The following is an 18472-nucleotide window of genomic DNA, read 5'->3' as shown; positions in this document are numbered from 1 at the left end:
ACAACTAACAGTGAGTTCTGAAGGATGGATAAAACTGTTCCATCTCACTATATTTACTTTCTCTGGCCTAGCTGAGCTAGGAAATGTTCTACACTGGATGTCTTTGTAATTATTTAGATCAGAAAGGAAATTGTTCCCTATGATTCCCTGTTCTAACTGTATGAAATCTCCTTGTAACATAAACATCCCCTTCCCTACAACTCTCAGGCAGGCAGGAAGCCACTGTAGCTGCTCTGATCTATCAACAAGGACAGTTATTTACTGGCTCAGAGTCTTTGTCAAGGCTTCGATGGAAACTCTCAAGTGACGCCCAAAACTCATTGTCATAGACTTGGGAGGGCTTCCAGAATCCTTCCCAAGAGAAAATAAAGTCAATTTTTGTACCATGTTCTGTGAAGGGAAAGAGAAAATATTGAAGAGGCCCAAAGTAATCAGAATTAAATTATATAGAGACATTTCTTGATTGTGCCCTCAGGAGAACATCTTCAATCCTAGGTGCACCTTTGCAAATATATCTGCATCATGAATACCAGGCTGTGGACCAGCTAGATTCCCAGCTGCCTGGTGGGCTCCAGTGCCACGGAAGGTGTGATGTCTCTCTGACACTACTGCACAAGTCAACCCTCTATTCCTGTTCTCCACCACTCCCTTTCAGTCTGAGACCTCGGAACTGTCAATCAACCTCTGGTGTCATTTGCACAGATCATATTTTTCTTGTCTTACCTAATTCCATTCATTTTTATTTCGTGACCATAAATTCTAATTTCTTCTTGGTTCGAAAAGAATAGGCTGATGGAACGATAGCAAGAATACACAGAACCAAGGCACTTTGGGCTGTTGTGGACCTGGAAGGGAGAAAAACACAAAGGAAATCATGGAAAACAACCGCAAGTATCCACATGGGCAATTAAACCCTTGGAACATCGTTACAACTTGCAGCATCACAGGCCCCACGACACCCTACAAAGTAAGAACTACTCTTACACTTAAGGTTTTTGAGAGGAAAATAATATTTGCCTCAAAAAATGGAGCAATATAATTTTATAAAATGCAAGTTATTCAGGACATTGTGTGCTCACCTTAGCTTCCATATGTTAGATAATAATATTCTGAAGCTATATGATATATACTGTGAAAAATTAGTTTGACAAAAGAATCATAAACACCACAAGGAAACACATTTGGAGTATTTATGCCCCGTTAGGGCATCTATGGACTATCATGGGAGAATGTTAAATGGTGTTCAATCGCAAGCAATATTTATAGGCTGACAAAGTGAATATGACTTCGCTTAAAATAAAAATTGATTCTCTTTATTCCCAAATGCTTTAGAAAAAAAGAAACCATTTAAATAATAAATTTCTACTTCAGACATTAGGAAGAATTCCATTTACTTGGAATATAACACAAAGCAGGGAAAGAGCAGAAAAGAGATAGTGAATGTTATTCTTTTCCTTAGCTCAAGATTCATTTCAGAAGGCTCCAACGCCAAAATATAAGTCATAAAACTACAAAGCAACTGAAAAATGGGTAACTAAACAAATGCAAAAGAACTTTCAAATATGAAAAGGATAATAAATCACTAATAATAAGAAAGCTTAAATATATTAATTTAATATGTAAGTGGTAAATGTTTTTTTTTTTTTTTGATTTTTCGAGACAGGGTTTCTCCGTAGCTTTTGGTTCCTGTCCTGGAACTAGCTCTTGTAGACCAGGCTGGCCTCGAACTCACAGAGATCCGCCTGCCTCTGCCTCCCGAGTGCTGGGATTAAAGGCGTGCGCCACCACCGCCCGGCTGTAAGTGGTAAATGTTATCGACTTATTATGTATCTAACACACACTCTAGAACTATTTCCATCTATAAAGCAGACAAAAATAATGCCTCCCTTAAATTTTTATCCCATGACAGGAAAAGAGGTAAAATGTGCAACTAAATAGAGATAAAATATTTAGTGTTGATTACACTAAAAAAAAAAAAGTACTAGGTGAGGCGAAGATATAGTATATATACATCAAGATTTAGGAGAGGATTTTAGATGCCAGGCTAAGGAAAACTTCTCTTAGACACTAAAATTCTAGAAAGGATGGGGCTTGAGGGGAAACTGTGGGACAAAACATGGAAACATATTTAACCAAAAAAGACAATAAATATGAAGGCTAGGGGAAGAAATTTGACTGAAATATTCTCAATATCCAGAAACCATTATCCAATCCTATCCAGATTGTTGAAGGATTCCTCTTTAGAGAACAAATGGAGAAGACTGATAGTTATCAACACAAGGGGGATTTGCTAATGAAACCAGAGTGTCTTTCCTCAGCCTCACATTAGGCAAACAAGCCCTCTGCAAATGTCAGCGGTTCTGGATCAATTTTTAAGCATGTATTCTCAAATGTAAACAAATAGTCATAGATTGTTTATCACCTGAAGTTAGTCTATACTATGAAAGGCAGAACGAAACAATGAAACCTGAAATCAAAGAAACAATAAGCTTTTTTGTTTGCTTTGTGAATATGATAAATGATCCTTATAATTAAATCCTCACTCTAAACTGATTTGTAAAAGTTATATATACTTATGTTTCATCTTCCGGCAAGGGGGAATTCAGACAACTACAACATGATTTAGAAGCAAAACACAGGTCAGATTTCAACATTTTGTCTATAAATAATTAGTTTTTAAATTGGACAGTACAGTACTCCCCTACTTGTGACTTGAGATGCCTTGATAAACAAGAAAGGAAGTCTCTGGTGCCCTTGCTTCAGCTACTGCTCTTTTGCAACTGAATTTTGAGATATTTTCATTGGACTTGTGAATTCTGAAGCCTAGTGTGAGTTCTGTGAGCTCTATCATGCAGCACGAATCTACCTAGCAATGACGTAATTCATGTAGTTGCTGTCATAAACATGGCTTCCTCTACACACCAAGAGTTGCTTTTGTTTTATAGTGTTATTTACTCATCCATTTTTGGAGTCAAGGATCCAAACCAAGGCTTTGTGCATACTAAAAATTTGCCATACCAATGAGCTACATTCCTTAGCCCAGGAGGGGCATTTAAAAAACGCGAAAACAAGTGGACGTCTCAAGTCAAAATAGCAAGGAAGGAGAAAATATAAATAATATTATTAATATCTGACTTTACCTTCTTCCAAATTACCAAAAAAAAAACCATATCAGGGATACTGATGAGAGTAGCTATGGTAATCAGCATATATTTCTCTACAGCCTGTAAGATACCCTCTCATGGATTCAGTCCCTGTTGCTAGCACGCCAGACATCATCTTAATAGAATTACACTAATATGACCACAAAATTGGACCATTCCATTAAAAGTGAGTCCCTGAGTGTTCTATAATTATTGTCCATTACTCATCATTTGTCTAATACTTTTAAAATACATTATTTTCCAGAGGTAATTTTTTGATTGATGAAATTTGAGTACTACCTACCCATACAGTGTACTGAGGCTCCAAATTACCACAGTCCTTTGCAAATATATAAGAGCAGCTTCCTGGGAAATAGTAGTAGATCCCATCAAATGTTTCAAAGTGATACTGTCCCCAGGTTTTGCAAATGCCATCTCTGCCACTTCCCATGTTTGGGACTAAAAAGAAATTAAATAATAGTTAGTATTATTAGTGTAAAATAAATAAATAATATTAGTGTAAAATAAATCACAGCTATCTCAAAATGTTCAGTCATGATAAGTCATTGTAATTTTCACTGAAATAAGTGTTTTTCCCCAATTGGGTAGTTCATGGTGCAGGAAGACACAAGTGGCATTGAAGTATCAGCTGCTCTTAAAACTACCCAACTCTTTAAGAAAACCCAGTCTTTGAGTTGCTATGAAGACAAGACTTATGTTAGAAACTCCCCTAATTTTTGTTTCCAAGAGAAAGATTCAGGAAAAAAAAAAGGAATAGTAAGGAAGGCAATCCAAAAGAAGACGGTGATGTCGGCAACGCAAAGGAGTGAGTCAGAAGAGAAAAAAAGGTCACCATGGAGTATCCTAGAGCAGCGTGGGCAGCAGCAGAATACCACAGCCTCCATAATTCTTTCAAAAATGTCTTTATGGTATCCAGAGAGAAAATTAATGATGGCAAAAAAAATCATGTTTATATGCCTGGAAAATGGAGCTGGAGGCATTACTCATTTTGTTTCCTGGAATCATGAAAATGATGATCTCAAATGGGTGAAATTTCAAGCAATATTTATTTTAAATCAAAGGACATCTATTAGGATTATGTCTCTCCTCTAGATAAACTTCTACTCGATTTTATTTTTATTTATGTTATGCATTATCATTGGTGTTTTTGCTGTAGGTGTGGGGTGTATAGGGTCATATTGTATCAAAGCAAGGAGGTGTCTGAGGACCATTTTGTGGAGTTGCTTCTCTCCTTCTACCTAAGAATATGTGGGTTCCGGGGATAAAACTCCCCGCATCACACTTGGCAACAAGGCGATTCTTTGCTGAGTCATCTCACAGACCCTTCATATTTTTATATTTTAAATGATTCACTTTATAATAACGTAAAAAGCAGCGATGTTTGCTAAAAAGTCGCTTGGTGAATTGTTGTATACACTAAGGCAAACAGAAACATAAGGGCCAGTGTTTAGTGTCTCCTCCTTTTTGAAACATTTCCCTAAATTTATCAGCTCCATCCAACTTTGGTCCACTCAGGGAAAGACATTGATGAGTTCGTTTTGTTGGCTATCATCCCTGGCAGTGTAATCCTACATTCCACGCTTTCCTCGAGGGTACTCATGTTTAAGGATGGCTTACCTCTTACACACCACTAGTTAACGAAGCATGTCTGTATTCCTCAAAATACACTTTGTTTTATGCCTAGCATATAATCTTTCAAATGGCAAAATATCAGTTAATATCTGTTGATAATTATTAATATAAGATCCCCCCTTAGACATTATGGATAAAAATATTTTAAAAAGAAAAATGATCTCCATACCTGATGAACTCTCAGTACTATTTCTAGTCTATATACGGAATATCCAACTTATTAAATAAGAAGAAGAGAAGCTTGAGGTGAAATATACTGAGGAAGAGCTACACATAAATTGAAAAGATGGTCCTACGGGTTAGTGCAACGGAAAGGAGAAAAAAAAATAATCGAGGAAACAGAGATCAGTGGGAAGGGAAAGCACATACAGCTATGCTCTTTTACAGTGTTTCTGAATTCCTTCAAATTGATGAAAATAAACTTGGAGCTGTCTAGTTAATGTCCCAAATCCCAGGGGACCAATGCTTCCAAGAAAATCATGACTTAATGTTCTCTTTCATATCCCATAATTCTCTCATAAATATCCCTGAAACTTACCAATCTGGCACCTTGTCCCGAGAGCTTGGAATATTTGACAGTCACACGTACCAGTCTTAGAACAGAAAGCCCCGTTAAGGCATTCATGAGGACAAGAACCTGAGGGACAAAGCAATAACTTATCTTCTGGCATGGATCAAGCTCATATAAACACAATATGTCACGATTTAGCTTGGACTAACTGTAACACTATTAACTTAAACAGAACCCTGGGCCTTTTGCCTTGTGGTGCATAAGAATTAAGCCATCAAATCTCTATCTATTCATTTCATTATGTGTCCTATGAAGCAAGAGAGACAGGCTTTTGCATCCCAAAGTATTTTGTGAGGAGAGGTTAGCCTCCTTCGAGCAATCCAAAGGTCAAGTCCCCATGTAAGGAATCCCTGTCCCAGATGATGAGAACCAGAAATACCCAAGCTGGAGATGCCCTGTACCGAGTTTGGAATGCATCCCACCAGTACTTTCTCCCGGAGCAAGCGCTGTGCTGAAGAATAACTCAGACTTTGCTGCTTCAGGGAGGGCTCAAGTACAGTCTAAAATGCAGAAGGAAACACCCACCTTTGATGAGAAGGGTGTCACATGTCGTTTGGAGTTTGCCCATGAATACTGAGGCTCAGTTATAAATGACTCAGTGTTTGGGATCTGTGCTTAACAAAGATGAGGCAGAAGCAACGCAGGACTTTTTTGTGGAAAGAAAGCTTGTCCCAAATAAATAAATTAAAAAGAAGAAGCAAATTGCTACGAGTTTTTCCTAATTTCACAGGTATCTCCTGAGTGAATTTCAGAAGGCAAATGAGTCCTAAGGACCCCAAGAACACATCAGGAGTGAAAAGAATGTCTTTGAGTCACTGTGAAATGTTGCTGAAGAAGCTAGGCCTGTCTGGAAGATGGTGAAGACACTTCCCAGCTGCAATTATAAACCCAGTCTGCCAACCACAAGAAGGACTCAGTCTTGCTATCATTTTGCCCCTAAATAATCCACTGACTTATCTACATTTCAAAGCATTAAGCTCTCCAGGTAAATTTTAGATGAGGAAAACAAATGAACTGTTTTAACTTAAAACAAAATATATTTCACCAAAATATAGGCAGAAATAATGCTTTTCGCAAACTTCCAAGCACTTTGGTTTTTCTTTAAGAGACACACCTACCTTTAAACTTTGTGTTGGATCAAATAGTCTTAAATTTTTCAAATGGGTCGGTGTCTAAATATTTAGATAAACAAATACGTCTTTTTCAAAACGTATTTACAAAGTTGCTTACTCTCCTGAAAGTAAATATCAAATTGAATCCAAAACTAATCACTATGACTTAAACATAATGATAAGAATTACTTCTGCTTCTTTACATTTGAAGTGACCATCAGCTGTCTATGTAATGGAACTGGTAAACTGCTGAGATAAAATTCGGATGCCAGGGAGTGAAGGAACAGGTCACACTGACTCGGAGCAAGAGAAAAAGCTACTGATACCCACTGGTGCTTTCTCCAGTCACACTGTCATCCGCTTTGTCTAAATGTTTAGCTCTGGGCATTTCTAAAAATAATTTGGATGTGTATAGGACAGGAGCTTAAACGATTGCTATTATTACTACCCTGGCTCAGTACCCTCCAATAAATATGGAAACAATCAGAACTGATTTAATATACACCCCCCCCAAGGGATGGCCACAGAAACCATACACAAAGGAACAAATCTCCACACTGACCTTTGATTTTACTCTCGCCCCAATTAATCGCTTCATGGAAAAAGTATCTCGGAGAGGTTGCTTCAAACTTCAAAGCAGAGAAATAAAAACACAAATTAGCTCATTTAGTTACCATACGTCAAACGTGCAGATAAAAAAGTTCTGGAATGCGTCTGCAAATATGGAAACGATGAAGTCAAGTCAAGTGCTGACTTAACGCAGAAAGCTATCGTTGAGACCGTCTCAGTGAGATAGGAAGGGTTCCCTTGGAGTGATGCCTAAAATTGGTTTCAAGTCTTCTTTCTGTCTTGTGGGTGACTTGGGCAAGATATTTGTCCTCTGTGACCTCAACCCCTCTGCTCCTAGCCACGCCCATCATTACTTTGTGAACAGGGTTCCAAAGAAGCACTGTATTTATATTAGCTGATACTTTCCATAGAAGGGCATCAGTCCTCTGACATTTCCAGATGAGGTAGGGGGGAAAGGCACAGAGTTGGTACACTAGCAGTCAGTGATGACGAGCCTATGGACCAGACAGCGAGAACCCCACTCACAGAAACACTTCTGACTTACATTACCTCTACTTAGGCAGATTTCCTAATGTCTCCATGTGCAAAATGGGAACAGCCTTGACACCTGCTTCAGCGTGTGGTATAACAATGAAGTAAAGAAGGGTCCTCTAATCTTTAGTGCTCGCCACAGAAGACTAGCAAGGAAGCTGATATTGTTTTAAACAACCGTTATGAAATATTGTAGTGTAAGACTTATTGCAAATAATTATAGGCTATTAGAGCTAATCACTTAGAGCATTTTAGTCCAACTCAGTCCCAATTGCATATATAATGCAGGATTGTATCCTTACCAAGAGCACTTTATATTTACCTGAAGACATAGACTCAACCTTGCCACATGATTATCAAATTAGGTAGATGATGATGTTGGAAAAACTGGAAGGGGATGCATGATAAGAATGAAGAGTAATGGGATGTGAGGAGCTAGGTCCTTTCTTCTCTAGATTCTGATCATCCTCACACGCAAGAAGCTTGATTAAAGCATTTTCCGTTTCAGTATTTCTTCCTCTCTCTCTCTCTCTCTCTCTCTCTCTCTCTCTCTCTCTCTCTCTCTGTGTGTGTGTGTGTGTGTGTGTGTGTGTGTGTGTGTATACTCATTCACGTAGGTACACACTTTCCCTACGGAGATCAGAGGTTGACATTTGCTGACCTCATCAATTACTCTCCTCCTTATTTTTTGAGACAGGGATTGAACCTAGAGCCCAGGGATTCAGTTAAACTGACTAGCCAATCAACTCCAAGGATCTTCCTGTTTCCTTCTCCCCACTCTGGACTTAGTGGTAAAAGGCCATACCTGGCTTTGCACTGGGAATCTAAACTCAGGTCCTTGGGCTTCTATGGAAGGTACCTACCTAGCCACCTCCCTAGACCATTAGTACATTCTTTGACAGGCGAACTCACCCTATGTTACCTGACACTACTAGAACGCTCCCATTTGTTGAAGACTCTTAAAGATTCACTTCTAAACTCCTTTTCCCCTCCTATAGCTACAAGTTCTTACGTTCATTAGTTCCTCCTCACAAATTGGGTTTTATCCTCCATGTTTTACTGCCGCTGCTCAGTCTCATCCACTTTTATTTGTCTTGGCTTCAAACAAGTTAGACTCAGCCAACAGTTTATGACCATGGTTCCACCATGGTGTCAAGTTTAATTCTCACCTTCACCATATTGTTTCCAGCTGCCTAATTCAAAGGGACATCAACATTGTTGAGCATAGACCATCTTTTCACCTGTTTGGCCAATCCTTGCAATGGAAATAAATCCATCATCTTTGATGTCTGAAAAATGCATAGCTACTTCAACTCTGCCTCCCAATGACCTAAGTACTTGAATAAATTATCTACTCCATGTAGCCTCATGGCCCAATAAATAAAAAGGAATAGCAGTATCTCCCTTATAGAATCAGAAGTGTAAAGCGAAATAATCACCACTTTAATAATATCATCGTTCATTAAAAAAATGAAAGGCTCGCTATTCCTTACTATTACTAACTGAAAATAAAATATAGAGGCTGTCAAGATGGTTCAGCAGGTAAAGTCCAATGACCTGAACTGGATTCCCATGATCACAATATGGAAAGAGGAAGAGGTTCCCAAAAGTTGTCATCTGACATCCATGTATCTGCCACAGCACAAGAGCACCCCCCTTTCTCCCTCCCTCCCCCCTCTCTCTTTTTATTTCTCTCTCTCTCCATATATACGCATGCCTGTGTACACACACACAAAGACAAAGAAATGTAATTTTTAAACTTAATATACTTTATAACACTGGACTCAAGCAAATGCATGTATTTTTTTTCTTGTTCCACTCAACTCTGACCTTCTCTAAGGAAATCCCAATGACCACTTAGCACACCAGCTCCCTGACAACTCAACATCCCTTCTGTCTACCCAGGGTCATAATGCATTTCACTTGTATAATGTTTCATACTCAGTTTTAGATTCAGAGCATATCTGAAGTTAGAATAGTGTACCACTTTGATAAGTGGGGCATTTTTTTTCTTGTGTTATGTACATAACATCAAATAATTCATGGTGACTCAGGCTCAATAAACCACTTGAACAGAAATGCTATTTTCACAGATCCCTGGAGACATGAAATTTCTGAATTACAAGCATGGTTATTCTTGTTTATATGTATAAAACATGACCCCTGGCATGTCAGCCACAAGTACCAACTGAACTGGAACAAAAGATACTGTTCAAATGGGAATGTGCTTCATGCTGTTCAGAACTGTGGATAGGAATGTGATTTCAGCCCAAGTCTTGGTTGGCCTCAGTGCCTGCTGCAGGAGAATTATCGGATGTAGTACAAAGAATGTGGCAGTGGATACACACTCTCACACAACTGACGAAAGAGGACAGCCTGTTCTTTCTTGTTCCTGGTCACACCTCCACAGGAGGGTGCTCGGGACCACAGACGTGTGCCTTGCACAGGGAACGCACTGTAACACTGACATGCCTGCCATTTATAGAAGTCTGTGCCTAGGCTTGCCTTGCTGACGTCACTACCAGCATATTTCTGCGGACAGTTATCCATCCATCAGGGCTGTTTGCTTACGGCTGAGGAATGAACTCAACGTGCGTGGCCTTCCAGCCTCTTTCTAAGCAGTGCACTACATGACTGTGACCTCGTTGCTCCCTGTCATATTTCTCCTTTGAGACCTTAATCGACGTTAACTGATCTTGACATGCATTCACAGACTACAGGAAACAGAAGGGCAAGCAAGACTCCTGCTCTTCATCCTGCCTAAAATGGACACCAAGGCAAAGCAAGTGCATCCCCTCTTGGTAATAGAGGGGAGGCATTAGCCTAACTCCTGTAGGCAGATTAAATAGATACTCATGACATGTAAATGCACACTGGGTCGGTTCCACCCACGGGGCTCTTTATATGCCCATTTAGGGCCCAGCTCACACAAGTTTTTCAGTCCAGAGTGTTCACTCACCAGAATGGAAGAGGCTTTTTATCTTCACCACCATATTTTTCTACTGAATTATACAGATGAACTTTTTGGTTAATACGCTCTACCGGCAAGCATGCCCTTCAAAATTATCACAGAAAACTCATTTTAACTGCTACCCACGATAGACAAGAAGCTTTGTACACAAGCATTCTTCTGGGGGTTTGGTTTGTCCTCAGACATGGTATCCCTACATAGCCCAGGCTAGACTGAAACCAATCATCCTCCTACTGCGGCTTCTGAAATACAGAATTCTCCTTAAACTGAATTATTATTTCCATGGCTATTCTAGGTTTTTTTAAGACCCCATGACAAGGAAGATGATTCTGTCGATGAAGTACTTCCTATGGAAGCATAAGTATCTGCTTATGTTTCAATCTCCATCCATCCACAGAAAATGCCAAAGTCATGGACAATAAACTTTGGTCACAGGATATGAAGAAACCAAGTGGAGCAGAAAGCTTCCTCCTGCTGGCTAGATTTCACAGGAACAAAGGTACCAAGTAGCCTGCGGGGCATCATGGAAGTTATCTATCAATGACATGGAGATGCAAACCCTGTGAGCTGCAGGCGCAGTCTCAATGACATGTCCAAATACACCAAACTACACACACACACACACACACACACACACACACACACACGAGAATCTCTAATCTCAACAAAAAAAAAATGAATTTGTTTTATCTTCTAAATTGTCAATATATTATATCGTATTTGTGTTCTGGAAGAGAATATTTGTTTAACTAAGTAAAGATGTGTTACATTTGTTTGTATTACAGAATAGTTGTTTAACTATGTAAAGATGTGTTGCTATTACACCTTGCCTGCCTAAGGCGCCTTGTTGATCTAATAAAAAGCTGAATGGCCAATAGTTAGGCAGAGGAGGACCAGATGGGGCTGGCGGGCAGAGAGAAAAGAAGAGCCAGGCAGCTGGGGGCCAGTCAGCCAGAGCAGAGGAAGCAGGAAGGCAGGATAGACAGTATGGATGAGGAAAACGAGCCTCAGGACAGCATATAGATTAATAAAAATGGTTTAATTTAAGTTTAACCGAAAAGAACTAGCTAGAAAAAAATAAGCTAAGCTAAGGCCAGGCATTCATAATTAACAATTAGTCTCCATGTCATGATTTGGGGGCTGGCAGTAAGAGAAAAACTGCTACCCATTTGTCTTCTGCATCTATTCATTTTCTTCAGTTTACTCTAATAAAATATACCCACAAAGGATGAGTGTACCAAGCAGGAAATACTTATCGTATTTCAGAGGTTAAAGAGACAGTTTACTGGTTAAGAGCACTTGCTGAATTCAGAGGAACTGGATTCAGTTACTTGTGCCCACATCAGGCGACTCAACAAGCACCTGAAAGACCAGCGCGTGGAACCCAATGCTTCGGGCTCAGGTATACATACTGGCATGTAGACACACATCTACCCATAAGTGAAAATAATTTCCAAAGAGAAATCGTTTGGATTTCAGGATTTGTCAAGGGTTCCCATGAACGTTAAGTACATAAATACTCAAGTCATATTACTTCCCCAAAGAAAGTCTTCCCCACACTAAATCTCTAGTTTATTATCTGTCTTTCATAGAGAAATATTTCCTGAAGCTCATTTACTTGAACATTCCAACATATTTTGATGATGCGGCAATCGTGTTACTCAGTATCCCTTCTATATATAAGAAGGAGCAAGCAAAGTGTTCTCAAATTTACAGTAAGCTGCTCTTCAGAAATAGCCATAGTTTAGATTTTTTAGAAACTACAAAAGATGTCTGTCAGTATATAAGAATATGTTCAGTGCCCTTTGGATGTATCTAACTCATATCATCTCCGTCTTTCTCCATTTCTTCTTAGGTGTGTTTGCCTTGTTGCTACTGTCCTGCCCAATACTGTATTTAATTTTTAAATCATTCAAAGATTCCAGCAAGTAGATTGTATCCAATCGACATCAACACTGAAGCCTATGTGTGGGTTCCTGAGGTGGATGAAGAGAAAGAAAAAAGCGTTTCATTCCAAACAAGTCAATGAGAACCGAGAATATAGTGCAGGGTCGCAAAAAATAAAACACAATAAAAGCTGCAGAGAAACGCCTTCAGGCCATCACGCTTCTTCCTGTCTTGTTTTTAGCATTTCATTCCCTCCACAAAGGTCTCATTGTTGATGTGACAGCAGAGGCCACAATGGAATGAATTCTTTCTCTGCCTCGCTCCAGCTGAGGCTTAACCTACCTGCGGTCCTAACAGAGCTCCTTTCTGTCCCTTTTCATGGAACTCACTTCTGCAAGAAAACACAAAGAACTTGTGTAGTCAGAGGCCCCTGGGCAACCTGAACAGCCTTTCCCAAGAGGGAGCTGGTGTTTGTGTCCAGATCTCCATCCCTTTATCAAAGAGGCCTTTCTTGGCTTAACATTTAAAGGACCCCCTCCCCTCTTCCGAAGGGTGAGATTTGGGTGGTGAAGCTGTCTCATTTTACAAAATTCGGGACTGGCCCCAAATCTCACTGGGCTCTGATATACATGGAATTTTAGGAAGGAACTTTGAGACTGAGTAACAAGCAAAATAATGTAGTATTATATCACCGAAAGGCATAGTCTAGTCTCCCTAGAACTTTGTGAGTTTGTTGAAGTAAATATTTATCAAGGGGGCATTTACTTTTCCAAATGTAATATTCAAATTTCATCTGTTCCATGTCATTTAAAAGTAGCATGATATAAAAATGTAAGGATATTTAATTGCCAGCTATCCAAATCAAATCATTAGTTCACTAAGTTACACATAACATAAGCTATGGGATTTGATATTTTTATTTTATTTTTATCAATAAAAGTATTCTTTTAAAATCCTATTACTATAATTCTGCTTTTAAGCAAAGCAGTTAAAACTATTTCATTATTTATTACTAGAACCATTTTTAGTCATTTAAGCACTAAAATCAGTTTTAATTGATGTTAACAATAATACATTAGCAGTCAATAATAAATGTGAAAACGTAAAGAGACATATTACTGGATATAACTTCTTTAAATCTATGAAATGAAAGAAATGTCTCTTTGGGACCTACGGGCAGTGGACAACACCAAGATCTTCTTACAAACAGGAAAGGAATGCCCATTCATTTCTAATATTTGGAAATCTTTCAAAGAAGAATATCTCAAGCTTCGGGTCAATGTTTCACTTGTTATTAAAAAAAAAAAAAAAACAGACAAAGCCGTCTGTTGAACTTGGCATAGTCTCATTGCTTTGGAGTTTCAGAACAGAGAGATAAAGAAATACTCACTCGGATGTCTCTGTCAGGATAGATGATGCACAAACGTATCCTGCCAGAGATAAACACAGACTGTGAGACTGCAACACACTGCTACTTAACAAATCATTTTACCCAGATTCTAAAACGTGGATTGAGACTCGCAATTAGCTATTTTATTCTCTTAGAGGACTCCGACCAGCGAAGAATCTGTGATCCACCTGAGGCGAGCAACAAGGCAGAAACTATAGTGACGGTCTGCGGGTTTCTACAGTGGCATCACGCAAGGAAGTGAGGGCTAGGCATGGAATCACAGAACTGTTTGAGTTCTGGCCCTGCAGCTTAGTAGTTGGCAGGCTGGAGCATGCTATAAAGCAAGCCACACAATGATCATGGTGAACAAGCCAATCTCAGGGTCCCTCCAGCATAGCAGCTACACCGTTCTCCTTGAGAACAAGGTGCTACTGTAAGAGGAAGATAGCAACTTGGATGAGTCTGTCACACTTCCGTCATTTCTTCCCATTTCCCCCTAAGCTCCAAAACATAGACTCTTTCTTAGGGATCAAGAAGTAAAAATTAGATATAAATAAATGCCATCTCCATGAAAAACTGAATAAAAATTAGCTTATAGATAAACTTGCTATAAAAATTGAAAATTAATTCACAACCTCAAATGCTAATCTTTTAGATTTTAATAACATGAAGCAAGTTTAAACACTTTATTCCCCTCTATCATAAAGTTACAAGTGCTTAATTAAATAAAGGAAATAATTGCAAAGTGTTTGATAGGAGTAAGTTACACTGATAGTATAATGACAAAGGCATGATTTTAAATAGTCATTAAAGAAAATTCAAAAAGTTTCAAGAAAAGGTTTAAAATTCTCTGCATTCTTAAGAATTCAGTAAAACTGCCTGAATGTTATTTAGTACATACCTATTCTAATGACTTCAGAATGCTTGAGAACTAACTGAAAAGGAAACTATATAAATTTCAAGAGAGAATGAAGATAAATGATAAATGACCTTCACGATAAATAAAGGTCAAAACACGAAAGTCCTTACCTTGTAAGGAAAACAGCAACACCTGAAACGAGAAAACACTCCAAGGTACCATTAAGTTGAGCTTTCTCACAATGTTCATTTCAGTGGACTCTCTCTCTCTCTCTCTCCCTGAACGGAAGCCAAATTGTTGGTCTCCACTATAACGACATCTTGCAAGTGGGAGTGCTCGTCGTGGGCTCAGATGCAGACGAACACCGTTATGGGATAAAGGGATTGAAGGGAAACCCCACCTTGCTACACACAGCATCTGAGGCTGTAGAACTCACGTTCAGTCCTTTGGCTGAGTCTCTCGTTAGCGATGAAAGGCAGCTTCTTGCCTGAGCCCGTATCAGTTACAGCCGGCCACACACCTGCACATCACACACCTCTTTATCTGATATCAGCCTGTTGTAACCTTGCAAGATGCGAGCATCCAAACAATACTTGGTTATGTCTTCTAACGTCATGGAATAACTATTGAATTCCTAAGTGTTGGTTCATTATCTACATCTTCTTAGTCACAAAAGAGTAGCCTGTGAGGACGAGGACAGGTGGAATGAAATCTAATCAACTTTCCCTACAGTGTCTACAATATAGCATTTTATTCTTAAAAATTAAATTAAAACTATGTGCACGTATTTTCGACTGAAATTTTATTACGGTCCAATTAAGTTGACGGTTTCATCAGCCCAGAGAGCTGTTAAACACTTTAGAACGAATGCAGATTTGAGAAGGAAACAAAACAGTTCAGCACGTACTAAAAACTTTCCCTAATATTCTATTTATCCATCCTCAATGGTAAATACCTGTTTAGATCACAAAGAAAGAGGTCTTATTCCCGCAGTTGGGCACGCTTCTCCAGAAGCGATTGACTGCCGAGGGCAGCATCAGAGAAATGCTATCCTTCATACTGAGCAACAAAAGAGATGCTCTGAGCCCACAAACAAATGAACGCCAGGCTTACGCAGTGCGTTCACATTTCCTAGAGCAGATTCTAACTACCTTGCCCCTGTCCCTCTCACTCAGCAGACAGGCTACAATAAGAAAAAGCATCTGACAACATCAGTACCACATAGCAATTATTACTGTTTGGTGTTTCCCAGACACTTGCTCTGCAATAAGTTCAAAGTATCCAATGACTGAAACATTCAATATCCAGTGCATACCCCGTTTCCTGTTATTGTCCCACATTCCCTGATCACGTGATATTATTGTTCCATGCGATCTTAATTCTCCATTAATGAAAAACACCTAATTCCATGAAGCAACAACAACAAAAAATGTATGCCCACTCAATAAAAAGTAATCATGAAATATACACACAAATAGCATTAAAAATAGCTACGTGCCTGTCTACAACACACACGTACACACTCTTTCTGAAGTTTTAATGCATATGTTTTAAAGTAAAGCATGCATTCAATAATATTTGCTAAAAAGTCCATCATCTGTTATCCTTGAACTAATTGGACAACTAAGTCTGCACAGATAATTAAGTTAGTAACTCAAGATTACATTCTAAACATGGTCCAGAAATATGTATCTATTAAGCCACGGTCAAAACTACAAAATCATCTCTTTTTTTAATGTGTCAATATAGACTAATTGAGAAGCGATGGCTACACTCTGTTTAGAACATAAGAAAAATTGCCTTCCAAAGAACTTTCTCAGATTTAAGGAAGTAAGTTTTTTGTGTAAAATGCTATAAATCAACATATGTTACTAAGCCTTTGCTTCCCTTCCCCTGGCTAGTCTACAGCTCTTCTTAGCTTTGCTTATGAAACAGTGTATGATGTGACAGATGTTGGAATTCATAATTCAGAATTGTTTTCTCTAGCTAATAACACCTCGATTTCTTGCCTTGAAACAACTTTTTCAAAAATGATGCACATATAGAAAACTCTTGAATTGAAATCAAAGTGAAGTTTTATGATTTGATAGTTGGATTACGAACCTAGTTGTTTTTAGTGCGCTTGAAAATTGCCTAGAAAGTCAGGTGAACTTCACATTTCTCATATAAACTTTGAGAGCACAAAAAATTAATTAAATTTAATAACTGAATTTTCACCTCAAATTTCATCTGGTATCTTTTGATTCAAAAGTATCACTTCAATTTTCACTGAGTAAAATTGAAAATTCCAAGACTATATCATCTGACTTTTTTTTCTCTTTTTCTGTTTTTAAACTCGGTATTCAGAAACCGGAAGGTGTTTTGTCTATTACAAAGCAGTAAAAATTACCACCCTAAAGAAAATAATCCTCAACGTAGCATTCTTTTATAAGTAGGGGCTTGCTGTGTGCCTTCTCTCCACTCCTCTCTGTCGAGGCTTTTCATAGAGAAGAAATTTCAAAAGAAGAAGAAACAATGACAAAGAAAGCAATAACGAAATGCCAAGTTCTTTTTCAACTAACTCCATCCTGAACTTGTTACCTGAAATGGTAGTCAGCATTAAAATAAGCAAAATAGGCTTCCGTGAATAGCTCCAACAGAACAGAGCGTCTAGATGAAAGATTAGACCCAGGGACACAAAACAGGAATTTATGACTATTTCTATGTGCGATTATTGCCGTCAGAATGACAGCTTTTATATTTCTTTCTACCCTGACAAAGGAACTTAGGCAAAATGTGAGTCATCTGCCAGTTTATGAAGAGATTCTAAGTTCATAAGAAGCCTGAGTCAAGCACAAAATGCAAGCAATAAACAGTTCCCTTTTTGCCACAAAGCACTGTGCATTTTCCCACATGGAATATGAGCTTCAGAAAGTTGACACCTAACAACCTTTTGGCCCCAACCCACCACATTCAAAACAACTTGCAAGAATGGGAAAACTCTGACCTCATGGCGTGTGTGTGTGTGTGTGTGTGTGTGTGTGTGTGTGTGTGTGTGTATCAATGATAATGGGATTTTGTAATAAAATTCGTTGCCTTGGAAGAAAATGTATTTCCCTAGAATATTTATGTAATATCCATTTACATAAATTGAGATCACATCTACAGTAGCTAACATGTGATTGCCACAATATCACAGTCTACTAGTGAAATTCAAATTCAGTACAAATGAAATTCCTCATTTGCTTTGCTAAACCTAACACATTGCTGGTTCCATGATTTTTTTTCCAGAATTTGTCTTGTCATTGAGATACCAAAAAATATACCTCTAAGATGAATTTTAGCACTATGAGTTTCACTCTTTTATTATAATACTATAATAATATAAGATTACCTATTACAATAAAATAATCTGAAGAATTGTACATATGCTTTCAAGCTGTGTGTTGTGTGATTATGCCTGAGATGTTTCATATAATTTATTTTAGATGTGAGATCTATCTTAGCTTTACCATATGAGGACAGGTAATATTTCATAAATCATATCTGTATTTGTCATTACTTCAACTTAAAGTTTAGACCCAAAAGTCACCACGCTATAGATTATAAAGACATTCATTTCCAGGCTGCTGTAGAGTGATTGGCTTTGCACTATCCAATGGGGAAAGAAGTAATGTTCCTCCAACACATCTCCTCTTGTCAACATCTTACTTCTGCACCTCTCGTGTTCGCTGGACTACTACAATATGTTGGATTTACACGATCTAGAACATTGCACGAGGTACTAAATAGAGAGAGGGGAACTA

The 18472-nt window shown here is 38.4% G+C and overlaps 1 protein-coding gene across 4 annotated transcripts in view; it reads right to left on the bottom strand.

Annotated features, from left to right (window-relative positions):
* Otogl (otogelin like) overlaps positions 1-14936 on the bottom strand; it is a 123373-nt gene extending 108437 nt beyond the window's left edge. For 2 of the 4 annotated variants that reach the window (XM_041670772.1, XM_041670795.1), the window contains exons 1-7: positions 14858-14936; positions 13829-13868; positions 12781-12829; positions 7042-7108; positions 5335-5433; positions 3448-3602; positions 724-845 (exon numbers count right to left, since the gene is read on the bottom strand). In XM_041670772.1, the coding sequence (XP_041526706.1) occupies positions 724-845; positions 3448-3602; positions 5335-5433; positions 7042-7108; positions 12781-12829; positions 13829-13868; positions 14858-14936 (611 nt within the window). The remainder of the gene's footprint in view (positions 1-723; positions 846-3447; positions 3603-5334; positions 5434-7041; positions 7109-12780; positions 12830-13828; positions 13869-14857) is intronic. The other 2 variants (XM_041670781.1, XM_041670789.1) reach the window with 1 other exon arrangement.
* Between the last annotated feature and the right edge of the window lie 3536 nt (positions 14937-18472).

The sequence above is a fragment of the Microtus oregoni genome, unplaced genomic scaffold, assembly GCF_018167655.1.
Source record: "Microtus oregoni isolate MIOR12 unplaced genomic scaffold, Mior012 000001F_ref0000356, whole genome shotgun sequence".
Taxonomy (NCBI): domain Eukaryota; kingdom Metazoa; phylum Chordata; class Mammalia; order Rodentia; family Cricetidae; genus Microtus; species Microtus oregoni.
This window is presented reverse-complemented; position numbering and strand designations above follow the sequence as displayed.